Here is a 27,619-nt window from a genome sequence, read left to right as displayed (position 1 = left end):
TTATTGAAGCTACGTATGTGGTCACTTATTGATGCCAATCCATTGGAAAAGCTGTAGGTGTCAATTCATATTTAGCTTTACAATGTTGTTTTTATTTAGCATTATAATGTAAATTCTTCTCAATAAAGGCAATTAACAAACACCTGTGAAATTTAACAGCACACATTTCATGCTAATCATATTTATTCACAATTCTCTCTGTTTGAAAAAAAAAGGGGGGGCTGGGAAGGCTTTATTTTCCTTAGGCACTTCTCTTGGCTACCCTGAGAAAGAATTTCTCCCAATAACAGAGCCTGTTTTGCAAATCTTCCATCCTGACCAAAATCCCTGCCTCATTAAAGTTTTTGGAGTTTAATCTAAATGAGTTTGATAATAAAAAACGGGTTCAGGAAATGTTTTTCCCCCCTCAATTTAAGATTAAAGAAAATCTTAATTTTAATAAATTTTAATGCTGCTTTTACTGAAGCCCAGTAAAGTAATAATATAATTATGGAAATGTTGGCAACCTATTTAAGAGTAGGCTTCTCTTAATATCTTTGCAGATTTCAATGACTACAGCATTCATTTTTCTGAAGTTTTTAAATCCCAGTTTTATTTGTGTAATCATCTTCTAAACTTTTTGCAGACTTGAACAATATAAAAACATCTTAGCTAGCTCCTATTGAAGGATTTGCATGAAGGGACATTATAAATATAAATCATTATAAATGATTTAAATCCCTCAATCTCTGGGGAAAAAAATCTGCCATACATTTTGGTATATTAAAAGATAGATATCTCCCCCCCCCCCCATTTTTAGTTTTCTATTACAAATGTTACTTCTGGGCATGTTGTGATGTTGCAATCAATGTTATTCAGGTTACAAAATGTAGTTTTTCATTAGAAACTTGTAAGTCCTGATTATTGTAGAGGCATTGTTTCAACAATTACATTAATGAAGTAAGCATATACCTAAATATTTGTTTCCTTGAACACACACATATAACAAAGATTTACAAATGTGTCACATTTCTCAATGAATGGAAAGCTGAAGCAATAAATTATCTTAATCAGATATTCCCCCCTCCCATTTAATATGCTCTCCCTACAGATAGATATACTAGGTTTTCAAACCTAGAAAATAGTTGATCTGTAAAATTATTTGTCTCTCGTTCTCTCTCCCCCCCAGTAATTCCGTATATTCATGAAACAAAAAGGCAATAGGGAGTTTTCTTCTGATTGAGAGTGGGTGAAGAACGTTTTGACATTGTCCTCTGCTACTCCCTGGGACAAGAAAAGTTACAAAAATCCTTTTTTTTTTCTTTTTGGTAAGATCTAGCCCTGGGAGGACAGGCCCCTGCCCCAAACTATAGAAATAGAAGCAAGCAAATGGCAACTAAGGGGGGGGGGGACAAAAAAAATAATTCTCTCAGGAAGGGTGAATTTAGAATTGTCAAATGCCCTTGGGTTGTGGAAAGAAGGACTCACCCCTCAATTCCTGTGGAATAGGAGGTGAAATCATGGGGACAAATGTGGAGCCTTATGGATGACCTTTGAATCTGATTGAAAAACATCTCACTCCTTGGACGGAAAGACCGTTCTTAAGCCAATCCGGGTCATGAGTCCACCTTCCCTAAAAGCATCTGGAGTTAAATAATCAAAAAACAAAATGTAATGACAAGATGCCCTTGACAAATTGTATTCATGTTACTTTGTCCTACAATCCTCGCACAAGTGATGGTCAGACAGACCCAGATGCAAAGTCATGTCGTTTGAAAGATGACAGGAGAGTTTTAAAATCATCTATTTCAACTATGAGTTGGATGGGATAACACTGATTGCATTAGTTTTTATTGGGCCTGCTTGCAATTTATTCCCTTCTTGTTCTTAGCTCCAGATTTTACTGAAATGCCCTTTTTAAAGGAACTGAAAAATGTCTGAAACTCACAATGCGGGCTTGCATAAAATCTGCATTTTTTTTTAAAAAAAGGAAAAGGCTTACTGAAAAAAGTATTTGAAAAAAAATTGCTGCTCTATTTTGAAAGGAGAAACATAAAATTGTCCATTCCGTTTTTCTCAAGAAAGTAATACATGATCTTAAACCATTTCCATTTGTCTTAATTGGTTCGATAGAGAGGAACTGAATACCACAGCAGAAATTCAGCTCAGGAATCACCCTATATATTCTGACTCAGAAAAGTGTTTTTAAAAACACCATAAACAGTCACATATTCCCTTCAGCAATCTCATCTTTTTTTAAAAAACAACAAAAAACCCCATACTAAATGTACAATTACATTGTGTCTTAAAGAAAGATTTTAAAAAACAGGTCACAAAGATATCACCAAGACCTGCAAGGATGCACTACAACACTTTGGCTTCCCAGATGCTAGTTTGACAAAACCACTGTAAATTCATGGCAAAATGACAAGGGGGAAAAAAAAAACATCAGTCGATGCAGAGTGATCGGAATAGCTGCCATAGGAGTCTTCTATTTGTGTTCTACTTAATGACATGAGGATGTGCTCAGAACTGGTCATCTTTTATACACAGTCATAAAACAGATGCTGGTGTTTTCTCTAAGACAACCTGCGTCGTTTTTATGGCGTTAGGACCGAGAAGGTGGGTTTTCCTTAGAGTCTTTTCCAGAAGTATTGGCAATAACCATTGCGGGCTGGCGTTTTGCTCACAATGCAAAGATATACCTGAATATACACTTCTGTGTTCGTTGTTCAATGCTTGTTGCACTTAATGGCAGATCTTAATATTGACAGGCTCGGCCTGCTGATACCGAGTTCTGTGGGAGCATCGAAAGCTCCCAAGTCGTGAATTATCCTTGCAGTGACAGGGCCCAATTCTAGCAAATGACACTTACCCAAATAAGCAGTCAAGGCCAAACCTCTAAGCGAATAGGCCCTGCCAGTTCTTTCTCACCACATTTTTACTATCCCATCAGGCAGCCTGTCAGTGCATTAGAGATAAACAGGAGGAGAAAAGAAATGAAAAGCTGAGATACAAGCTACATCATTTTGTTTTTGCCCTGAAAATAAATGCAACCCATTTTCTCCTCATTTTCGGAAGTGAGCCAAGCATTCTTGTGAAAAACACACAAGGAGGCAATCGTTAGCTCTTATAATCCGAAACCTCGTAGAGTCCTTCGAAGCATCCGATGTAAGCTCAGCCATAATTTCAAATGGAGTAGAGACCATTTTTTTAAAAAACCACTATATTCCAGGTGTTTATGGGTATTTGTTAAAAGTCTGAAAAGGGCAGAGTTTTTCCGACTGGAACCTCTGCTTTTCCCTTTGAAAAACGTATTTCTTGTTGCGAAGGTAGTTACTGGATGTACTTCTTGATAGGTAGGTGGCTTATAAAAGTACTTCTCATTAAAACACACACACACAAAGATTTGGTAGGAAAAAAAACACATTGACACAAACACCTGCTGACAGTTAAGCCCTTTCCACTGAAATCTTGTTTTTGACAAGTCACACATTTATCCCATTAAAATGTGACGTTGTTTCTGCTTTGGTGTAACCTCAGCTTTTCAGATCCTCTTGGCTTGACTTCCTTTTTATTCCAACAAGATCTTAAAACAGCCTGACTTTATTTCTGTGAACCTGCCGAACAGGAAGAGATTTCACTTAAATACTGTTCTGAATAATGAATACAAACAACAGTGAATAGAAGGAACAAAACTATTATGATTTCTTCTGTTTCAATTACGATGTTAATAACAAAACTTCTCTGGGCTTCCATGAAGGAGAACATAATCTTTGGATTAAGTTTCATTATTTTGGTTCCAGATTGGGGTTTTTTTTTGGTGATCATGGATACATACAGTTGGCATTTTAAAAAGTATCACAGGTGCAATGGTGTCAGTGTATGAGAGTTCATGAATTGGAATAGACATGGTAACAGGTCAGCCAATGGGGACAGTTTGGTGACCCAGACGGCTCAGAGCCTGGGCGTGGCTTAACTTGACCCAGACGGCTCAGAGCCTGGGCGTGGCTTAACTTGACTATGTATAAAAGAGTTGGTTTGTCCTTGCACTGATGGCTAACCTTTTTGTCGTCACGTGCCGAAAGCGTGCACATGCAACATAATGCAATGCACATGTGACACCCCCCCCCGTGCATGCCCCAGACCTGTGTGCATTCACACACAACACCCTCAGGCATGGGCGTGTGACACCCCCCGTTGCCGCATTTTGGGTCTAGTAGGCCTCCCTGCAGCCTCCTGGGACAAAAAATGGGCTGTGGGGGGATGGGGAGGGGTGGTGCGCCCCCGCACTTCCTTCCCGTCCCCTGGGTATGCATGTGCATATCCCACATTCTCCCCGCCCGCCCGTGCATACGCAGCAGAGACCCAAAAATCAGCTGGCCGGTGGGAGGAGCGTGTCCATGCATGGTAGAGCTGACATGGGGTGACGGCTTGTGTGCCCATAGAAAGGGCTCCACATGCCACCTGGCATCAGGGCAATATAGCCTCTCTGATTATATTGATTCTGTGATTTCTGGTTCTGGCTTCTTCTGCATGGGTTTGTATACATGCATCATGCTTTATATTACTGTATATAAAGAAGGTTTCTTTTATACATGAATCCTGCTGAATTATTTACTTGGGTGCTGGCTGGATTGCTGCAAACTCTAACAAATGGCTCTTGTGCAGAGAGAGCTACCAGATCGTGAAAAGGCTGCCCTAAACACTTGACAGGATTATCCAAATATTGATACAGGCAGTCCTCGACTAACAACCACAATTGAGCCCAAAATTTATGTTGCTAAGCGAGACATTGGTTAAGTGAGTTTTGCTCCATTTTATGACTCTTCCCTGGCACCACTGTTAAGTGAATCACTGCAGTTATTAAATTAGTAGCACAGTTGTTAAGTGAATCTGGCTTCCCCGCTGACTTGGGCTTGTCAGAAGGTCTCAAAAGGGGCTCACGTTACCCCGGGACGCTGCAAGCGTCATAAATAAGAGTTAGTTGCCAAGCATCTGAATTTTGATCACATGACCATGGGGATGCTGTCAGAGTTATTAAGTGCAAAAAACAGCCGTTAGGTCATTTTTCTCAGTGATGTTATAACTTGAAATAGTCATTAAACAAACATGTCCCAAGGGTCATGTGACCCCCCTTTGAGACCTTAATTCACCAGATTCACTTAATAACCGGGTTACTAATTTAACAACTGCAACAATTCACTTAATAACCGTGGCAAGAAAGATTGTAAAACTGGGCAAAACTCATTTTAACAACTGTCTCATTTAGCAACAAGAAATGTGGGGCTCGATTGGGGACGTAAAGTCGAGGACTACCTGCAGAGAATCACGACCAGACTCCCAATTTAGCCTTTCTAGAAAACAAGAGCGCCAGTCCTGAAGCAGTTAAACTGCCAATGTGTTCGGTTACCAGACGTTGAGAACTCACCTGAATTTGTGGCTGGTGAGGTATTTCATAACTGCTGGCTTGATCCGAGCAACCCCTCCCTGGCTATGGTTTCCCCTTCCGGTGATCACGTAGAGATACGGTATGCCGCCTGCCAGGCTGTACTCTGTTTCGCAAGAATGACAGATGTGCTCTCTTCAGAGATTCAGCATTTTAAACATACAGATTAACAGAGTTGGAAGGGATCTTGTAGGTCATCTAGTCCAGGAGTCTCCAACCTTGGCAACTTTTAAGACTTGTGGACTTCAACTCTCAGAATTCCTCAGACAGCTTTGCTTTGCCTTAAAGTTGCCAAGATGTTTTGACCCAGGATTCCTTAAAAAGCATGAAGCAGAGTCTTGGTCCCAGCAAATCCCTTTTATTTACATGACTGTGAATTCCTTTCATTCGCAGTCAGCCAGGCTTGGCAAACAGTCTTTCCAAGGAATGTTTATCAACACGAACCTTATCTCGTTTGGCGAGCTGCCAGATAATGAGTTCCCAAACGCAGGGCAAGGCAAAACTTGGCACAGAGCCTCTTATAGTTACAAACAGAACTTTCCACTCTTGAAACAATCGAAAGAACAAATTATTCTACCTATTCTGATCAGAATCTTGCTTCAGTTCAGCTCCTTAGAGGGCAAGAATGAAAATCCAGATGTTTCAAATGCAAAGCAAGTACATATTTTTCGGACTTTTGCTCTCTGCAGCCCCCAGGAGCACTTTGCAGGCCTCCCAAGCCTTCTGCACGCCCGTTTTTGGCCTTCCAAACCCCCCAGGTGCGTCATTTTGGCTCTCCCCAGCCCCCAGGAGCACTTTGCAGGCCTCCCAAACCCTCTGCGTGCCCTGTTTTTGCCAAAAACAGACCTGTAGGGTGGGGTTTTGAGAGGCCAAAAATAGTCGTATTCGGTATACAAGACCCACCAGCATTTCCACTTTCTTGGGAGGGGGGGGGAGTGTGTCTTATACTCTGAAAAGTATGGTATCTACTTTTAAGAGCCAAGGTGGCGCAGTGGTTAAAAGCAGCACTGCAGGCTACTGCTAGATCAGCAGGTCAGCGGTTCAAATCTCACCGGCTCAGGGTTGACTCAGCCTTCCATCCTTCCGAGGTGGGTAAAATGAGGACCCAGATTGTTGGGGGCAATATGCTGACTCTCTGTAAACCGCTTAGAGAGGCCTGAAAGGCCTATGAAGCGGTATATAAGTCTACTGCTATTGCTATTGCTATATTGCTATTAACCCACCCCAAATCACAATTGTGCCACCGCAGTTAATTTCGATGGTATATCATGTCCTCATTTCTGTGCTTGTTTTCTGGAAGTATTCATCTGTTTATGTGGAAAGATGACTCTTACGTCACGGTAAAGATTTAAGAACTGACCAGCTGCTACAATGATGTAACACTGGGAATGAGTCAGTAAGGTTTTTGGGCTGATATCACTTTAAGAGCCTGTAATAAGAAGAGACCATGTTGGGGGCGTATCTCTCTTTCCATGTGTGCTTCCCTGCTGTATTTGCTGATTGCTGTTTGTTTGAGGTCTGACTAAAGTATGTGTATGTATATATTCTTGGATAAAACCATTATGCATCCTGTGTTTGTTCCTGGGTTGTCTCCCATAGTCACACTGTGCACGCTCTGACATCTTACCTTTGGTTTTCTCCTGCAGGACTCTAGAGAGGTGGCCCAAAGCTTCATCCACGTGAAGACCATGAAGGTCCAAAAGGTTGATAGGCAGCTTTGAAGCGTTGACTGTCTCAAAGATTTGCTGAGCTGCGTCTTCATTGGCTTCTTTCATCTTCTCCTCATGAAGCTGACCCTTCAAACACACACAACAGCAACTTAAGTGTGATCCTGGTTACGGGGAGAACCGTTCTACCACAAGCAAAGAACTGAATCCTTCTCAGCGTCTCACAACAATGAGCTGAATCTTTTAACCGCACTGGTTAGTTACCTCTTGTTGCGGGTAGCTGCAGTTCAACTGAACATAGGTATGAAGCAGGAACAGGAAGAAGGAAGGGAGGAATGAATGGAAAATAGAGGAAATTAAAAACATCACAGGGTATTTAACGGATACGGGTAGTTCTCAACTTATGGCCACAATTGAGCCCTAAATTTCAGTTGCAAGGTGAGAAATTTGTTAAGTGGATTTTGCCCCATGTTGTGATTTTTCTTGCCGGATTTCTTAGGCAAGTCAGGATATAGGTAGTTGTTGACTTACAACCATTCATTTAGTGACGGAAAAAAGTGACCTATGACCATGTTTCACACTGACAACCGTTGCTGCAACCCCGTGGTCATGTGATCCAAATTCAGATGCTTGGCAAGTGACTCACATTTATGACGGTTGTCGTGTCCTGGGATCATGCGATCTCCTTTTGCGACCTTCCGACAAGCAAAATCAATGGGGGAAGCCACATTCGCTTAACAACCGTGTTACTAACTTAACAATTGCAGGGATTCACTTAACAACCGTGGCAAGAACGGTCGTAACATGGGGCAAAACTCACTTAGCAACAGAAATGTTGGGCCCTATTGTGGTTCTAAGTAGTGGGCTGCCTGTATTCATTTGATCCTCGGTTTTTGCCTCCCGGAAGGCCTGGAGGGGAAGGGAGGAGGGTTTTGAAAGAAGTCTTGAGAGCCACAGAATTATATCTGAGAAACCACGTCCTACTTCCTCATGTTCCTGTGCAGTTTGTGGCTTTCCGGAATGGCTGCCTCTGTGCTGAAATGTTGCTTCATCACTGGTTAAAATAAAATTACCTGTTGCACATAAAACGCCGCGACTGGCTTCATCCCCATGCGATATGCTTCTCCGGCTTTCCTTAGACATTCTTGCCTTTGCTGTTGGTGAAGGAAGGCCTCAGCCCTGAAGTCCTTGTAGCCTGGATATTGGGTGTCTTGGAATCCTTTCTCGCTCAGAATATCTTCCAGTTCTTTCGTCTTCTTGGCCTGGGATTGAAAAGGGAGGCGTTTATGGACACAATTCAAAGGCAAAGCTTTATTGGCTTATTAGCTCAAGGACAACCGAGAAAAAGCCGTACTGGGAAAAAGTGAGCTACGCTTTAGTGCCAATAGAAGACTATATTTGTACAAATATATTTGTACGAATGAAGACAAGTATACGTGTCCCAGGATAAGGTTGCAGGATTTGTAGCTCAGGGTGGAACTGTGGGGTCTTTGAGGCTCTCTGAGCTTGGTGGTTTTCTTGCAGACATTTCATGACCCAACTAGGTAACATCATCAGTGCTAGAAAGGCTTTGTGGAGTGGAGCAGGGGGGGTGGAAGGAAAGGAGGAGGAAGAAGAGAAAGAGGAAGATGACGACCATGGGGTCCTTCAAGCTCTCTAGAGTTTTCTTCGGGAAGTTTCATGACCCAACTATGGAACATCATCAGTGTTAGAAGAGATGGGGATTTACGGAGAAGGAAGTGGTGGAAGAGAAAGGCTGTGGAGAAAGTCCTTGGTGCCCTCTGAGATTGGTGGTTTTCTCTTGGACATTTCATCACCCTATTAAGTAACATCATCAGTGCTGGAAGGGAGTGGGGTTTTTCTCTGTGTTTCTATATAAGCGGCTTGCCCTGTCAACGTTGTGGAAGTCTTGTTGTTGCTGTCTTGATTAGGGTATCGTTTACTGAATTTGTAGTCCCTTAATTGGGGGTGCTGTTTAGCACTTGACATTAATCTCTGCATATCTGACTGTGGATTGCTGGTCAGGAGGCGTTGTGATCTTTTGGGCTTTTGGACTGTCTCTTTTGAAGAGTACGTAGATCTTGTTCCCCTCCTTGCCTAACGAAACGTCTGCGGGAAAACCAACCAAGCTCAGAGAGCATCAGCTCCACTCAAGTGTTTGTAAAAAGCCCCTTTCCAAAACCAGACTTGCAACGCTCGTGCGAGGCGGCTTTTACCTTTTTCTCTCGGGCCTTGGAAGCGCTGCTCGGAGAACGCCTGGCATTCTGAGCGGGCTCTTTCGCGATCACTGTTTTTATGGGATCTGCCTCTAGAACGTTATTGAGGAACTGGACAGTTTGCTCCAAGGAGTAACTGGCAAATTACAAAAACAACAACAAAAACCACAAGGAGTCACCTCAGGTAGAACAACTTCCATGTAACTGATGGGCATCGTATTGTGAAAGAAAGCCTCACTTGTTATCCTTGAAGATGTCCATCAAAAAGTTTGCGCTGATGGTTGGGAATAACTCCAGAAGTTGTTTCTCCTTCAGTTTCGCAGCACAGTCTTTTTTAGCAATGCAAAGGGAAGGTTTCTATCCCACAAAATGAAAAAAGAGAAAAAAACAACGATACCTCTAAAGTATTTCTACGATACAGTGCAAATATTAAATCACAACAATATTTTTAGTTATCACCATATGCTTACATGCATATCTACCTGCATGTAAGCCTATCAGCCAATCCTCAAATTTCTTAAAGGATCATGAAAATTGCATTTTTCAAGGTACTTTGGATTAAAGATTTGAGAGTTGGCTTATCCACAGATACATATGGGAAATATGGGTACTGTACTTTTAAGAAGTATCATCATATATACTGGGGCATAGGCCCAGCCACCGATAAGGTGAACCCGATTTTTTTATTGCATTTTGGCACCTAAAATTCTTGGCTTATCCATAAATATACAAGTAGCCCTTGGCTTACAACTACAATTGAGCCCAACATTTCCGTTGTTAAGCAGAGGTTACTGAGTTTTACCCCATTTTAAGACCTTTACGAGTTGAAGTCATCCAGGCTTAAAATGGTCAAGGTTAGAAAACCCATGCAATAGAGAGCACAATGCTGCAAAGCACTGGACGACTGGCAGCTGAGTTGTTGGGAGCCCTTATCACAACATTGTTATGGCTTGCCAGCAGAGTTGATAGCAGATTTGGAGAGTGAGGAGGTTGGGAAGGAACACGGGCCAGTCCTGGAGTCTGGGGAAGGCTCTGATAAGGGCTCTGCATCGGAGGCACAGAGGGGGCCAGAGCCCTGTGCCAGTTATCAGCTGCCTTCAGAGTCAGACCTCTGTGAGGTGGACGAACAGCTGGAGCCTGTTCCCAGTGTGCGCATGCGCAGTGTTGCCAGACGAAGGGAACAGTTAAAGAACAGGGGTCGATTTGGGAGAAAGGCCACAGGTGGACGATGAATAGCCCCTCCCAGAGGAAATAAAAGAGGAGCGAAAGAAGAGTGGAGTTTGCAGGAGGCAATTACGGTTCTTCGCTTAATTGGTTCATGACTCTCCGAGACTCCTTGCCATGTTTTGCAGATATTGGGCCTGGCAGGTCTCCAAGCCCGATAAAGTCTGTGACTGTAAATCCTCCCTCAAAAGACTTTGCTGGCTGTGAATTCACAGTAAATTAATAAAAGGGGTTTTTGTCAGGACCAGGAGTTTGCTTCATGCTCTTGGGGAGCCTCGGTCAGAACAAACACAGCTCAGGATGAGACCCCCGGGAAGTACACCCAGCAGAGGCAGCAGCAATACCGTACCACTGTTAGTCTTTCTTGCAGCGCAATTTCTTCCGACATGATCTCCCGAAGCGATACTCTCTGAGTGTGAACATTCCAATGATCCATGTAGGGGAAAACATCGGAAGCCGCCGAGGTTTCAGCCGATCCAGCTCCAGGTAAGCTTTCCTGCTCTTGAAAATCAGCGGTGTACTGGGAAAGCACGTCATCCACTTTGCCTGGGTGCAGCCGCTCCAACAGCATGGGATCTTTAGAACAAATAATGGAAGATGAAAGTGGCGTTTTATTTAGATTTTTTTTAAAAAAAGACGATCTTAAAGAAACTAAGGGGAGGGACCCGAATGCAGTGGTTTTCTTCTGTATTTCAAGGTCAACTGAAATTATGAAATGCAGAATTGGACTCTTGCCCCTTTGAATGTGGGCAGGGAAATAAATTTATTATACTACACCCCCAAATACATCACGTGTATCAATTCTATTTTAGTGTTCTTTACTAAAATGGTTACTATTATGTATAAAGTGTTTGCTTAGCTCTGTTTAGTGTATCTCCATAGATGAGATTGCCCCCCAACAATCTGGGTCCTCATTTTACCTGACCTCGGAAAGACGGAAGGCTGAGTCAACCTTGGTCCGGTGAGATGCTGCACTTTTCTTTAAAATTGCCAAAAATAAAAACAGGCCGCTATAAACCACACTGACTTATACACAAAGAGAACGAAGTCACAAAAGAAATACATTTCTGCTTAAAAAAAAAAAAAGCAGCTTTCAAAACCATTGCTGTTTAGCTTACGTCCCATCAACCACAGCAACTTTTTACATGTGTGGACTTTAACTCGCTGTATACATCAGAGGTGGGTTTCTGTTGGTTTGGCCCGGGTCGGGCGAACCGGTAGTAGCTTCGGTGGAAAGCTCCACCCACCCGCCCGGATGCTTTTGTGCATGCACAGAAGCGTTGCACGTCTATACGAGCAAACCAGTAGTAAAAAAAATGGAAACCCACCACTGGTATACATGATGTACAATGGCAATAAAGGCTTTGAACTCTGAATTCCCAGAATTCCCAAGGCAGCCATGGGAGTTGAAGTCCACACGTTAAGAATCACTGGTAGTGGGAGCGGGCGGAGAAGGAAGCAAGATCTTTGCAATGGTAGACTTTACGAACAGAAGAACCACGATAATTGAAGGCGGCACTTACTTTCTTCAAGGAGTTTGTGCAATTCTTCTTCTTCTCTCCTCTGACGTTTCTAAATCAAAACATTCATAAAATTAGTACATTGTTAAGTTCTAACAGGACATTTAAGACTGCCATTATTTTGTCAGTGCCAAAAAAAGTATTCAATGATTATTGTCTGGTGGCACTTACTGTATTTTTCGGGATATAAGACACACCTTCCCCCCCTAAAAGTGGGTGAAAATTTAGATGTATCTTATAGAACGAATATGGGCATTTTTGGCCTGCTGAACCTTCTGTGCATTGCATTTTTGCTGTCCCTGGCCCCCGAAGCACTCTGCAGTGCTACGGATGGCCTGTTTTTGCCAAAAACGCGCCCATTTTTGCCCTTCAGAGTGCTTCTGAACGTTCAGTGTTCCTCTAGGCCTCCCTGTTGTCTACCATCCTCTGGAGTCCATTTAAGTTCCCACTGACTGCTTCAGTGACTCCACCCAGCCACCTCATTCTGTGTCATCCCCTTCTGTTGCCCTCCATCTTTCCCAGCACGAGGCTCTTCTCCAGTGAGTCCTTCCTTCTCATTAGGTGGCCAAAGTCTTTGAGTTTCCTCTTCAGGATCTGGCCTTCTAAAAAGCAGTCAAGGTTGATCTCCTCTAGGACTGACTGGTTGGATGGCCTTGCAGTCCAAGGGACTCAATGCAGGAGTCTTCTCCAGCACCAGAGTTCAAAGGCCTCCATTCTTTGGCACTCAGCCTTTCTTAGGGTCCAATTTTCACAGCCATCCATTGCAATTGGGAAAACCATCGCCTTGACTATATGACTATCCTATCCTATATTTAAATACGCCTCTCTGGGTTTTTTCCTCAACCATCCTCAATGGGGTGGGAATTCTATGACCTAACCTAGAAGGAAGACCAACAGATCGAAGCTGGGAGATCTATAGCTCTCTGTGTATGTTTCCCGCCTATAGTCCTTGTCTGGAGAAAAAAAATACAATGGAAATTCCGCACTCTATTATGCCTGTAAGTCAAGAACTAGCTGTACATATTTTTAAAGAAATGTGCTTGGACCAAATGCAACATAATTGTTCTGCAAATTATTGAAATGTCAATAATTTATAGAACAAGTAAAAAAATGAACATTCTGTAATATAATGCATACCATGTAATATTAAGTCATGAACAACAGTAAACCTATCTGTAGATTTAATTTAAGCTGACTAACCATAATAGATGCTTTCCATTTGTCATGAATTTCTCTGGCCAAATTCAGATCAATATGAACCACATAGTCATCAGGAGTTAGTGATCCTTATGGAAGGAGGGGGGAAAAAACGAGAGATAAAAGTCACATACAAATTTAAAGAGAATCTCATTCTATTGTACTGGTATTTAGTTAAGCCTTTTTTTTTTTAATAAGACACAATTGCGCTTTCGTTGCTTTTTAAAAAAAAAATTTAAATGGGCCATCTAAGTAATGTGCAAGCACGGAAATGTTATAATCTGGACAACTTTTAAGATCTGTGGACTTCAACTCCCAGAATTCCCCAGCCAGTCAGCCAAGACCAAATTCATATTTACTTGTTTTTCAAATCACTTGCCAGGTTATAGAGAAATGTTAATTAAGGTGATGAAGTCACAAATATTCAGGTAGCATTAGATCACCCCCACACATTAGATTCTTGGGCCGTATTTGGGACAGATTTTGCCATTATAAGATAAAATAACATTAAAGCTTTTACTACAACTGAGTAATTAGTTATAGTAAAATGATTTACTACAGTCTCCCCATAAATTAGCAGCTAGCTAGCCACAGAACAACAAAAGTCAAACCTATGTAGCAGGCCAAAAATAAACTATGAATCATGAACAATGATCCAAAGTGACTTAATTCAAAATAAATGCTTGGGATACTTATATATTATTGCCTAATCTATACCAACCTATATTATTTAACCTGTTCAGTTCTTTTAAATCTTAAGGTCTGTTAGGTACCGTTTCCCCCGAAAATAAGACCTCCCTGGATAATAAGCTCAATTGGGATTTGAGCGCAATGCAACACAGCAGCGCCATGAGGTGACTACGCTCGCCACCTCCTGCACCTCAAAAACAATAAGAACTCCCCGAAAATAAGGCCAAGCGCTTATTTTGGGGGTCAAAAGAAAATAAGACCCTGTCTTATTTTCAGGGAAACATGGTATATACAATCATCAGTTCCCTGTTCAGAATCAACTCATTATTTTATTTAAGTAAAATAGTCAGTGATGTTATTACCTGCATCAACTCCAACCGGTCCAAATATTTCATTTAACTGCATGGCGAATTCTGGAGCCAAGACCAGTTCGAGACAATCTATGGTCACGGACTTGGAGTGAGATACGGAGTCCTGCAACTGGATTGTCCCATTGTCTTTATCGGAGCTGTTTTTCTCCCTTTGTGTCGGAACCACAATGCTGGGCTTACAATCCATTTTTCTGCATGGTTCAAATGTGTGGCTTTCTGCAACGCTCGAATCCGTCGCTTCCATTAGCTTCAAATCCAAGATCTCTTCTGGAAACGGAGCCTCCTGGAAGTTTGCTCCAAGCTGATCTTCTTCCCCATCACAGGTGGCTTTCAAAGGGCCGTCAACTTCGTCAGGAATGGCGACGTCCATTTCATTAACCGAAGACGTCCTTTGCGGCTCATTCTCTGATAGCCCCCTAGAAATTCCCTGTTCTGTTTGCCCGTTCAAAGGACCTCCATTTTCTCCTGAAGAAAAATGTATGCCGTGTCCTGTAGGATGCCCAGAAACATTTACACTTTCATCACCAAGGGGGACTTTCGCTATTTCGGATTGGTGAATAATCCTAGAAACCGCAGTCGGTTGAGGAACTGCCACAGAACCCGCAAATCTGTCTTCATGCGCAGCGTGCCTCTTCGAAGGAAGAGACACGTCCGGGAGCCGAACCCCTGCTCCACCGTCGTCTTCTTTGCAGAGCTTCTCGGCAGAGTCTAACAGGAGTCCCGTAGCCCAGTCCATATCTCGGTTACATCGTTCATACAGATCTTTGATGGCATCGAACGAAAGAGACCCAAAGAGCTTACACAAAATATTGAGGTTCTCGGATTCATCAACCCTCACCAGCTCCCTTTCTTCTACGTAGGTGCTTCTCTCGTAGGTTACTTTGTAGGGTATTTTGTCTGGACAATCTGGGACCACGTCAACCCTCTTGGGTACAAATCCGTCGAGTCTGCCGTGTAAGACTTTGGTATCTTCCGAAAAGACAATCTCTCTCTCCAGCCTCCACAGGAGGGCGAAATCTCGTGGTTCCGTCTGCGAAGATTTGGTAGCCTGGGACACAACCCACGGGTTGGGTTTTTCTTCAGCCCAAGTGCACAGTGGCTCCCCTGGTTTGTGGAGGGCCGAATTGTTGGTAAATGTTAAAGCCAATTTATGATGCTTACGCGTTCTTTTATTCAGCACTGGCTTTTTCTCACCAAGAGGTTCAGAAGCTGTGATCTCAAATCCTGGAATGCGTTCCTCCTTTGAAGAGGCCCCCTGCTCTTCAACATCTGCAGACGTTTCATTCAGCTGAGACGTCACAGTCCCATCACCCATGCTGACGTCATCCTGACTGTTTCCTAATCCATCTGACTCGCTAATGTCTCGCTTGGTTTTTCTTTTCATTTTGTGTTGTCTTTGCTGTAAAGTTTGGACTGGCCAGTCTCCTACCATCAGCAATTCTGTGGTATGGACTTCTGCATTAACCTCAGGCACCGACGTAGAAGGAAAGTTACAGTTGCTCTCTTGACATTTGTCTTCACCCCTGTCTTCAGAAAGTGGCAGGTCCTGATGGCTGTCTATCCAATCGGATGCTTTATCTTCATTTGTATTTTTGAATGAATCCAGAGTAGATATCGGCGTACTTAAATCTCCTTTGTCCTTCCTGGCCCGTTTTTCTAATCTTTTAATTCTTTTCACCCTTTGGCCCAAAGTTTGTTCTACTGGCCAGTCTCCCACAAAGTTTAACATTTGGGGTTTTATTGACCTGCCAGAATTTAGATCTCCATCTTCATGTTGTGTTTCTGTGAATTCTGGCTCCGTTATTTCATGATACACAGTTGCTTCCATCTGAAGTTTCAACTCACTGTTATTGCACGACAGAGTATTTTCACTGGAATCCGAGATTGGTCTTAACTCTGCTTCAAGAATGGATTCCATTTTGATTCCTGCTGGTAACACAGCAGCATCCAAGCCATCTATTCTACATTCAGAACTGGATTCTTGTAAATCATGTCTCGCTCTTCTGTTTTCATTTTGAAGGCTCTGATCGTCTGCCATAACTTCTTCTAAAGTAGCTTTTTCATCTGGATTTAATTCTACGCTTTTCAAAGGGGAGGCAAAATGTTCTTTCTGTTCTTCTTTCCTACAAGACAAATATAGGAGGATTTTTGTTGAAATGGAGACTGGATGCTTAAAGAATCACTTAATGCTAAGAGAGAGGATAAGGTAAAGGTAAAGGTTCCTCTCGCACATATGTGCTAGTTGTTCCTGACTCTAGGGGGAGGTGCTCATCTCCGTTTCAAAACCGAAGAGCCAGCGCTGTCCGAAGACGTCTCCGTGGTCATGTGGCCAGCATGACTAAATGCTGAAGGTGCATGGAGTGCTTTTACCTTTCCACCAAAGGTGGTCCCTATTTTTCTACTTGCATTTTTACATGCTTTCGAACTGCTAGGTTGGCAGAAGCTGGGACAAGCCACGGGAGCTCACTCTGTTAAGCGGCGCTAGGGATTTGAACCACTGAACTGCCGACCTTTCTGATCAACAAGCTCAGTGTCTTAGCCACCCTTAAGACAGAGAGATATATAGCTGGTTTTTTTCTCTTAACATTTCATTAAGACTATAAAACCAAAGGGAAGATACTGCATTTGCTTTGAGTTGGTGGACAAAAAAACCCTTAAAGTATCAATATAATGATATAGTCATCTTTATATTATCTACTGAAAAAAAATAGATCTATAAAGATGAAGCTATTCTATTTTTTTTCTTATTAAAATCTGCCACTGGATACAGAGATGACCTACAACTTTTACAATTATCTTCGCAGAATATTATACGTTTCCTACACTGCTAGTGTAGCAAACTAGACTGAGCTCTGTTTTGCTGCTGGGAAAGTGCAACAGCAAATCTCCAGGGAACACAAAATATCAAGGCAAATTGTGTCATTTCTACTTTAGGGGTTTTATTGAAACTTGTTTGAAGAATGCCCCACTTAGGGAACTCTCACAGATGTCCTCACACAGCCTGATATTCTAGCACAGGGGTGACAAACTCAATTTCATTGAGGGCCGCATCAGGGTTGTGTTTGACTTTGGAGGCGTGGTAAGGATGGGCGTGGTCAGTTTGACGTCACTTGTGTTGAGGATGCGTGTGAGGCCCGAGCGCACAACTCTCCCGAGCCCCATTTCTGCTGGCAGGAGGCTGCTGGAGGCCGTCACAGTCGAAAACGGAGCTCCATTTTCACTGGCAGAGGCACCACCTTTGCTGTTTCCAGGCCAGCCCCACGGGCCACGTCTGAGCACTCCGTGGACCAGATTTGGCCCATGGGCCTTGAGTTTGACACCCCTGTTCTAGCATGAAGGCTAGATGCTGCATTAGATAACTGCACCAAATGCTATTTTCTTCCATGCCTCTTAATGTGACCCATTTGGTTCATGAAATGTCTTCAAGAAAACTATCACGGTCCAAGGGGAGCCAACGATAAGCTTCGTACTTTAAACAGCAAGCTTAAAACATCTATAGACAGTTTACCCCTGCCTTTTCTCGCGATGAAGAACTTCCCCACCGGTTTCACGCTTTCTCATGTCATCTGAGATTGAAGAATTCAAAACTGAATTAGCAGTCAGGCAATGTTCATATCGTTCCAACATTCTTTTGATCTTTTCTTTAGATACACCATGAACATTTCGCCTAAATATCGGAAAGAACAAAATACTTGATAGGCTGCCAGCATGCAACTTTAACATGATTGAGAGAATGTTTTTAAAAATTAACTACAAATGAAAAGTTTAAAAATCTACTGTTTCATGCCTATCTGCAGCTCACAAAGATTACCTACTTCTTCTCATACTCTGGTCTAAACAAGGGACTTTTCCTTTAAGACTTAGGCAGATGATTTCTAAAGCTCTTCCAAAATTATAGGGAATTGTATTTTTTTAAACATATCATAAGTAGCCTACTTATTGAATTATTTTAAAGGTAAAAAGAAAAGGACAGCTCTAAATCAACACATTTTATATCAGTGGGGAAACAATTAGTCCACAGGAAGACCAGCTGTCCTCAAATTTCGTTAATGTCAACTTAAAAATATTTATATACCCTTGATGCTGTTTAAATGAATGACTGCACTCAAAGGAAGGTGGTATTTCTGAGGTAAAAAGAAGTATTCAGAAAATAAAGCTGCCATTCCTAAGTATTCCATGAAATCTTATAAATACCAATAAAAACTAAGCAAAAACAAACAAACAACGAATAGCACCGCAGAAATATAGATAAATTGAAGGCAGGCTGAGTAGAAAGTTTTTGCAAGCAAGCGAACTGATGCCTAATTGAGATATATTTATTATGTATTTCTCATTGACATTACACCAGGGATCGGTAACCCGGGTCTTTGGAGCCGCATGTGGCTCTTTCATCCCTCTGCTGCAGCTCCCTGTCGCTGGTCGGCTCCACAATTGATAAGGTTTTCGGTTAGGACAGGTAGAGGAAAAAGGATGCTGTGCTAGGAGGAGACTCTATGGTGGGTGAACCGAACTTCCGGTCGGCTCCAGAATTGAACGGGGAGCTTCCGGTTAGGACCTTTGTGGCTCTTTGAGTGTTTAAGGTTGCCAACACCTGCGTTACACATACTGTGTAATGTTGTTACAGAATTACTATGGTTGCTATTATTTACCTTTCCAATTCCTTTGGTTTAAACTTCCACCATGTATCCGGTTCACGAAATATAACTTTGTATTTGTGTTGCTGTGACTGAAGAAAAACGTAAAATAAATAAATAAATAAAATCATCATTCTAGTCGATTTTGTAATAGCTTTGTACTATATATAGTATCAACTTTGTTAACTCTCAAGACTTCCCCCCCGCTATGTATTAAATATGGATCATGATTCATATGTTTATATTAATGTATAAGATTAATATATTATACGTACATAATATATATGTATGTGTGTGTTTGTGTATATATCTCATATGTATATGTATGTACATGTATATGTATAGGGGTGTGTGTGTAAAAACACACACACTTTTGAAAGCGGGCATCTGAATTTCATTTTTTAATGTGTGCCAGTATGTTCACAGAAAAAAGTGAAAATACAGCTTATTTCATCTCATCTCATCTTCTAAAAAATGAACAGCTAAATATTACCAAACTAGGTAACATCGTCAGTGCTACTGGTAGAAGGGAGTGAGGTTTGTGAAATGTAGTAGTAGAACTATGATAATAACTGCAGGGTTCTTGGTGCACTCTGACCCTGGTTATTTTCTTGCAGGCGTTTCATGATCTAACTAAGTAACATCATCAGTGCTAGAAGGGAGTGGGATTTGGCACAGGTATTTAGTGTATCACCTAGTACTGATGATGTTACCTAGTTTGGTAGTGAAATGTCTGCCAGAATACCACCAAACTCAGAAAGCACCAAGGACACTGTAATATTACATTATTGGTGTACCTTCAGGATATAGTAAAAAAATTACAATAAAAGCTGTACTTGATCTTTTTTATGGCCCTATTATGGCCACCATCTTCTTTTTTTTTTAACTACACCCTCTGAAGCAATATATACCACCCACTGATTTATCTACAAATAAACAATATTCAACATAACAACACTAAAAAATATGGAATACTGACCAAAGCAATGTAAGGCTTCATTTCCCAAGCCTGCGTGTTTGTATTGTCTATGATTATAGGAGTGATCCTTTTCTCAAAGGCATCTTTGGCTGACAAATAAATTGAGGGAAAAAAACTAATTGTTAACTCACGAACAATTTCTATTATCATTACTTAATGGAAAATAAAAGATGTATGATGTTCTTCTTTGATAATCTGTTTTGAATTCTCCAGTTTCTCTGTTTTTAAAGTAACTGCAGTAACTGTAGATATTGAACTAAACTCTAGGACATTTAAAAAGGAACTCTAGATCCCTCTAACAACACTTATTTTATCAATTTCATAAATTTACATAAAGGTAAAGGTTCCCCTCGCACATATGTGCTAGTCGTTCCCGACTCTAGGGGGCGGTGCTCATCTCCATTTCAAAGCTGAAGAGCCAGCACTGTCCGAAGACGTCTCTGTGGCCAGCATGACTAAATGCTGAAGGCACACGGAACGCTGTTCCCTTCCCATCAAAGGTGGTCCTTATTTTTCTACTTGCATTTTGTACGTGCTTTCGAACTGGTAGGTTGGCAGAGGTACGGGAGCTCACTCCATTACGTGATAAGCTCAGCGCCTTAGCCACTGAGCCACCGCATCCCCTTCATAAATTTATGGTCTACCTATCTCATATACATGTAAAACCAGCATAAATGGCACAAAAGACTCACAGCCGATACAAGTCATAAACTGGGCTTGATGGCAAGCCACGTTTTCTGTGCCTTGTGAAAGGCCAGCTGGGTTAGGGCAAGTCTAATTTGGGATAGGTTGTGGAATAATGTTCCGGAAGGCTGGCACCATGGGGGGCAAAAAAAGACTCAACAGATGGCACTCTGCAGGGTCCCTTGTAATGAGCTTGGTGATTTTCTTACAAACGTTTCTTTACTAAACTACAGTTTCTCCCCAAAAATAAGACCCGGTCTTAATTTTCTTTTGGGCTCTGAAATAGGCACTAGGGCTTATTTTCAGGGGAGGGGTGGTTTTATTTTTGTTTAGCTGCCCCACGCACCCTGCACCGCCTTACCTAAGGGCCCCTGCAGCCAGGTCGTTCACGCCGACATCTGCCGGCCTCGTGGCCAGCACTGATATGTTGCTTGTTATGGTCGTGAGCACGTGGGTTCCTGCTGCACACAGTTGCTGGTGCTGTCACCACGAGGCAGTTGTCGCAGCATGCATGGCCTGGTTGTGGGGCCTCTGAGGTAAGACGTTGTGCGCATGGGGCAGCTCCCCCTCCCCTTGAGTCACCTAATGTTAGGAGCACCGCAAGCAACCAGACAGAATGGGCATCCGGCTGCCCAGGCACTTAAGTAGGGCTTATTTTGGGGGTAGGGAAAAAACATGCTAGGTCTTATTTTCAGGGAAACACGGTAGGTAACATTGTCAGTGCTAGATGGCATTCTCTCGCAGACAGGAACCTCCTGCCAGGATCTGACAGAATGAATAGACACCACCTTATGCGAGAGATGGTTCCATAAGTCTCCAAAAGTGCTTTTTTTTCAGGAGGCACCTGGACCTCCTTTGTTTTTCTTTGAAGGCATTTCGCTTCTCATCCAAGAAACTTTTTCAGCTGTGACTGGGCGGTGGAGAAGGGAAGGATCCACCATCCAGTCAGAGCTGAAGAAGCTTCTTGGATGAGAAGCGAAATTCCTTCAAAGAAAAACAAAGGAGGTCCAGGTGCCTCCTGAAAAAAAAGCACTTTTGGGACAACCATGACCTGGGATGGCTGAGAATCTTCACAGACATCCCATAAATAACCAACATCCCCTCTCTCAGGCCATGATACCAGTAGCTTGAATTCCACCCTGGTAACCAATGTAATTCACGTGTCACATGTCCTGAATGACTGGTACTCATAATTGTCCGTACTTCCATATTGTGCACCAAGTGAAACTTCCAAATACTCCTCAAGGGACAGCTTTTCCTTACTTTAATACAGGGGTGTCCAAACTTGGGAACGTTAAGACTTGTGGACTTCAACTCCCAGAATTCCCCAGCCAGCTATGTTGAAGTCCACAAGTCTTAACGTTCCCAAATTTGGACACCCCTGCTTTAATATATTTGCTAGTTCAGTGCCATGTATGATTCATTGGGGATGGGATTTTCAACTGATACGGGGCACAGGGACAGAAAATGTATGTGCATTTTATCTAAAACGGTCTTAATTTTGCAGATGTTTAAGATGCGCCTATGGCAAAGACAATATCCCTTTAGGACACGTTCTGCTGCATTGAATTCTTACCGCGTTTCCAATTCCACTCGTGTGCGTCTGCTAAGCAGTCGGCATCAAACTGGTAGTGCCCGTTCTTTTGACAAAAATAGTCGTCTGTGCTAAGAATGATCCCACCACAGTTATCCTCAAGCAAAACCCTGTGAAAAATGATAAACACAACTCTCATCTTTTTTTCCCCCCCAAGACGTTCTTCTGGTCTTCTACAAATCATGTGAAAGGAAACCTGGGCATCGTTCGTCCTCGTGACTCTCACTATTCAGATCTTTCAGAAAAGAACTACAATCACCCGTGACCGTCTTTTGATGTAGGAAGGGAAGCCATGCGTTCATCAGCGGTCATATACTGGGACTATATTGGCCGTAATTTATCATTTATTTTATTGATTACATTTCTGCCCATCTCGTCTAAGGGATTATGAGCGGTTTACAATAAAAGCATAAAAAATAGTATCAAGGAATAGAGTAATCTTGGAGGTCTTCTAGTCCAACTCCCTGCTTGGGCAGGAAATCCTAAACCCGGGGTCCTCAAACGTTTTGAACAGGGGGTGAAAACGGGCCCATTTTTTCTCAAAAAAAGGGCATGAATAGTCTTTAGGAGGCTTATAGAGTGCTCCTGGGGGCTGGGGGAGCAATACTGAGCAAAAAATGGCCCATTTTTCGCTCATTTATACCCTCCCCTGCCCCCAGGAGCACTCTGGAAGCCTCCTAAAGGCAATGCACGGCCATTTTGGTGAAAGGGGGGGGGGGTTTCAGGAGGCCAAAAATGCTGTATTCAGTGACGCACCCAGATTTTCACTCTGTTTTTTGAGGGAAAAGGTGCTTCTTATACTCCGAAAAATATGGTATTTATTTAAGACTCCCCCTCCAAAGGAAAAAAGAGCACAAACTTTCTTGCCACTTGTCTAACTTCATTACAACAGCAGCTTCAGGCTCCTTAAAATAGGCCATTTAAAAAAGAATAAAACAAACAGGATTTCCTTCAAAATAACTCCTCCATGTTTCAGATGACCACACAATAAACCAGACTGAGAACTGCACCAATTAAGACTGCAACTAAAAACCCCTATATGGGCACTGAGAGACATTGGAAGCAGGTGGAAGAAGGCGAGAATCAACACACACACACACACAACACACAGCCTCCAATGGTGAATTAAAGAGGGATAATGGTCCCTCAGACTGTTGGGGGCGGGACTATAGTTTGAAAAAAAAACAATTTTTTATGCACATATCTTCATTTATAGTGCAAAAAACAATGAAATAATGCAATAAAGAACAATTTTAAGCAACAGAAATATACTAATTCAATAGGCAGTGTGGGCCTACTTATTTGGGATTACAGGGCGAAAGGTGTATTAAGCCTGGAGAATTCACAAACTGATTTGGTTTTTGTGCAATTTTGTGCACAAAATTGTTCAGCAACCAATTTGCTTCTTGTCCTGCCTTCAGGTGCTTTGGAGAATAAATTGACCTCCTCTTCATTGTGTCAACCCTTGAGATATTTGAAGGCTGCTATCATATCACCTCTTCTCTTTCTTTTGACTGGGCAAATCCAAATCTAATATGAATAAGTTGACTCCCTCTTCTTTGTGGCAACCCCTGAGATATTGGGATGCTGTTATCATGTCTCCCCTAGTCTTTCTTTTCATCCAACTAGACATACCCAGTTCCTATAACCGTTCTTTATACGTTTTAGCTTCCAGCCCCCTAATCATCTTTGTTGCTCTTCTCTGCACTCTTTCTAGAGTCTCCACATCTTTTTTTTCATTGTGGTGACCAAAACTGGATGCAGGATTCCAAGTGTGGCCTTATCGAGGCATTATAAAGTGGTATTAAGTATTCACGCGATCTTGATTCTATTCCCTCTGTTAATGAAATATGCAGATATATACATCTGGATATCAGGAGCATATTGAGGATATGCTCCTGACCGTCCATCATTATGGAATGACTCCTCATTCCATAATGACGGACAATCTCATCCAGCAACTTTGTGTAGGTGCTAATAAGGAGTGAGGAGAGCTATACAGCATCCCCACACGCCACGGGCTGACTGACATTGGTCCTGGACTAAAGACATAGATCAGCAAAGTATTGTGCCTCTCCCCATCACTACCCAGGCCTGAAACCTTCCTGAAAGTGGCCCAGGTGTGACTAGGAGTTCCTCCGCCCATTCTGGTGCTGCAGATACCCTACGAACAACTCAGGGGTCACGCCTGGCTGCCTTCATGCCACAGACGAACTAAAAGATCTCAGCCCTTGCAAAAGATGGTCAGGAAATCCAGCAATCATTTTAAAATTGCATGCTTTGCGTTAACAGGCCACGCTTCTTACTTGAGAGCTAATCACGAACTGAAGGGGATCCCTGGCTTCTACATTGAGTAAATGAATAGAGAGAGCTATGAGTTGAGACCACACTTGAGCCGAACACTTCTGTTGCTAAGCGAGACATTTGTTAAGCGAGTTCTGCCGAATTTTATGAAACTCATCAAAACTTTGTTACGGTTTTTAAGTGAATCACTGTAGTTGTTAAGTTATTAACATGGTTGTTAAGCGGTTCTGGCTTCCCCATTGACTTTGCTTGTCAGAAGGTCGCAAAAGGGGATCACATGACCCTATGACACTGCAACCATCGTAAGTACAAGTCAGTTGCCAAGTGTCCAGGTTTTGATAGCCATAGAGCTTGGACTTATATACCGCTTCACAGCCCTCTTTAAGCGGTTTTACAGATTCAGCCTCTTGCCCCCAACAATCTGGCTCCTCATTTTACAAACCTCGGAAGGGTGGAAGGCTGAGTCAACCTTGAGCCGGTCAGGAATCGAATTGCTGGCAGTCAGCAGAATTAGCCTGCAATACTGCATTCTAACCACTGGGAGAGAGGGACGGAGGGAAGGAATGGGCAGGCAATAGCACTTAGACTTATATACCGCAGTGCTTATAGCCCTCTCTAAGCGGTTTACAGAGTCAGCCTCTTGGCCCCAATAATCTGGCACCTCATTTTACCAGCCTCAGAAGGATGGAAGGCTGAGTCAGCCAGGATCAAACTGCTGGTGGTGGGCAGAATCAGCCTGCAATACTGTATTCTAACCACTGCACCATCATGGCTCTTGATCACATGACCATGGAGAGACTGCAACAGTTGTGCGAAAAATTGTTATTCTTTTTCAGGTGTAACTTTGTAAGTTTGAACGGTTACCAAATGAATTGCTGTTGAGGACTACCTGCATATTTATATAACCAATTTCGTTGCATTTAAGTACAATGACAATAAAGATGATACTATATTATATGGTCGGAAGGGAATCTGGCATACTGATAGAATTTAACGATGCTCCTGTGTGTGAGCAAGAAAAACGCAGCCACGTCCTATTTCTGAATCTTTTGTACGTAGAACCTACCTTGCCAAATAGGATTTGCCTGATCCCGGAAGCCCTCGAAGGAGAACCAGAACGTGCCCTGCGAAGGTCTTCCTGTTGGTGATGTGACCCCCAGGCAGTTGGGGGACTTGAGAAAAATGATGTCTTTGTCGCCCGTTTTTATTCCCATATCTCTTGGGCACAACATCCCAGGATGTCGAAACTTCCGGAGAGCAAAAGCTCTTTCCTTGACTCCTCCCATCCAAAGCTGGTCTCCATTTCCCGGGACTGATTGCGATGGGAGTCACAAAGCTGTGATTTCTACATTGGGATTCGAAAGCGGGATAAAAATTAAGCTGCTGAGGATATTTCTGAAACAGGGAAAATGGAGAACTCCACGTTCGCCGAGAAGGATCGGTCTCCTTCGACAAAGGTGCCGATTTTGCACCGGATCCCGTGCACAGGTCAGGGACGCAAAATTGTTTCAGATTATGACAGAAAGTCACAATGTTTTCTTGCCCCTCAGCCGCCCGAGAAGAAGCGTGAGAACTAGAGAAGGCATTCGTCTCTATTGTTGCAAAAACCTGATGGTGTTGAGTGGTGAGGGTGCTTACTGCCTTAAAGTCAAATAAGACATTGTGCATTTGATGTGGCTCAGTGTAAGACTCTCCCTTGTCGGCTAATGTCACCATTTCCGAAACGGCTCCGCTGTCAAGTACAACTTCTGGCAAACTGCAATTCTCTGGGGTTTGGGTCAAAATATCCTTCGTCTCAATCTCTGATATGGACGTCGACTCAGCTGCTTCATTATAACTTGGTTTCAAGGCCGGGAACCAGTTTTCTATTGCTGTTCCATTGGATTCGATACCTAATTCGGTGCAATTGGAATTGTTGTGGTCCCAAGCCAGAGTCAGGCTACCTGAGAGACGATCCTTTTCTAACTCCTCTGCTTCACTTTTTCGACTGCCCCCCTCAAGAGAATTCTCTATCAAGGGTGCCAGTTCTTCAGAGGACGAGGGATGCTGCGATTCTTTGCCACGCTTCGCAATTGCAGTAGTATCGTTGCCCTCAAGTTCGTAAGTACTACGACTTGAGTTATTTTCACCAACTAGCAGTGCGGACAGGGAATCAAAACCTGAGGCTTTGGATGGACAGACTGTATCCTTAGCTGCTGTGGACAATTCCAATAGATAATCCATAGTCTCTTCCACTAGTAAAAACAGAAGGACACAATTACTTTACTAGATTTATTCCCATATTCTGAACGCCAACTTCAATAGCACTGCAGAAGTAAACGAGGCAGCGAATTTTCATTTTGAAGATTACCTGGGTCTCGGTCTCTCTTGCAGCGACCTTTGCCCTCTCTTAAAAAAAAAAAGACTGGTTAAAGGACACTCTTCACAGATTCAGCTACCTAGAGGGCCAAAGAGCAGGGGCTGGAACTAGCAGGGAGAACTGCAAGCAAGTTTTTTTTTAAAAAAATGCTGGAACTAAATATTGTGTCTACATTTAAACATGAATTTTGAGTTATGGGCGCAAAACCATCTGTTAGGTGCACCTTGAAAAGAAAATCGTAACTATTATCTTTACGATTTATATTGTTTTATTTGTTTACTAGTATGATTTGATAGCTTATTAGTAACTTTGACTATCACTCATCGTTGTATCTTATGATTCTTGATGAATGTATTTTATTCTCCTTATGTACACTGAGAGCATATGCACAAAGACAAATTCCTTGTGTTATCAGCTGCCTTCAGAGTCGGAGATCACTGGGGCAGAAGAACAGCTGGAGCCTGTTCCCAGTGTGCGCATGCGCAGAGTTGCCAGGCGAAAGGAATAGCTAAAGAACAGGGGTCGACTTGGGAGTAAGGCCACAGGTGGACGATGAATGGCCCTTCCCAGAGGAAATAAAAGAGGAGCAAAAGGGGAGTGGATTTTGCAGGAGACAATTAGTTCACTTAATTGGTTCGTGACTCTCTGAGACTCCTTGCCAAGTTTTGCAGATCTCGGCCTGGCAGCTCTCCAAGCCAGATGAGGTCTGTGACTGTAAATCCTCCCTTGAAAGATTTTGCTGGATGTGAATG

The 27,619-nt window shown here is 42.6% G+C and overlaps 1 protein-coding gene across 3 annotated transcripts in view; it reads right to left on the bottom strand.

The window, feature by feature from the left end:
- Positions 1-70: 70 nt before the first annotated feature.
- N4BP2 (NEDD4 binding protein 2) overlaps positions 71-27,619 on the bottom strand; it is a 43,433-nt gene continuing 15,884 nt past the window's right edge. The window contains exons 3-17 of one of the 3 annotated variants that reach the window (XM_032223972.1): positions 25,575-26,742; positions 22,187-22,314; positions 19,927-20,015; positions 18,963-19,039; positions 17,822-17,980; positions 14,305-16,436; positions 13,256-13,341; positions 12,059-12,107; positions 10,885-11,111; positions 9,550-9,668; positions 9,312-9,447; positions 8,169-8,357; positions 7,056-7,224; positions 5,411-5,534; positions 71-3,599 (exon numbers count right to left, since the gene is read on the bottom strand). In XM_032223972.1, coding sequence (XP_032079863.1) covers positions 3,554-3,599; positions 5,411-5,534; positions 7,056-7,224; positions 8,169-8,357; positions 9,312-9,447; positions 9,550-9,668; positions 10,885-11,111; positions 12,059-12,107; positions 13,256-13,341; positions 14,305-16,436; positions 17,822-17,980; positions 18,963-19,039; positions 19,927-20,015; positions 22,187-22,314; positions 25,575-26,742 — 4,898 coding nt within the window. In that variant the 3' untranslated portion in view covers positions 71-3,553. The remainder of the gene's footprint in view (positions 3,600-5,410; positions 5,535-7,055; positions 7,225-8,168; positions 8,358-9,311; positions 9,448-9,549; positions 9,669-10,884; positions 11,112-12,058; positions 12,108-13,255; positions 13,342-14,304; positions 16,437-17,821; positions 17,981-18,962; positions 19,040-19,926; positions 20,016-22,186; positions 22,315-25,574; positions 26,743-27,619) is intronic. The other 2 variants (XM_032223974.1, XM_032223973.1) reach the window with 2 other exon arrangements.

The sequence above is a fragment of the Thamnophis elegans genome, chromosome 9, assembly GCF_009769535.1.
Source record: "Thamnophis elegans isolate rThaEle1 chromosome 9, rThaEle1.pri, whole genome shotgun sequence".
Classification (NCBI taxonomy): domain Eukaryota; kingdom Metazoa; phylum Chordata; class Lepidosauria; order Squamata; family Colubridae; genus Thamnophis; species Thamnophis elegans.
Note: the sequence above shows the minus strand (reverse complement) of the source record. Positions and strands in the feature narration are given on the sequence as shown.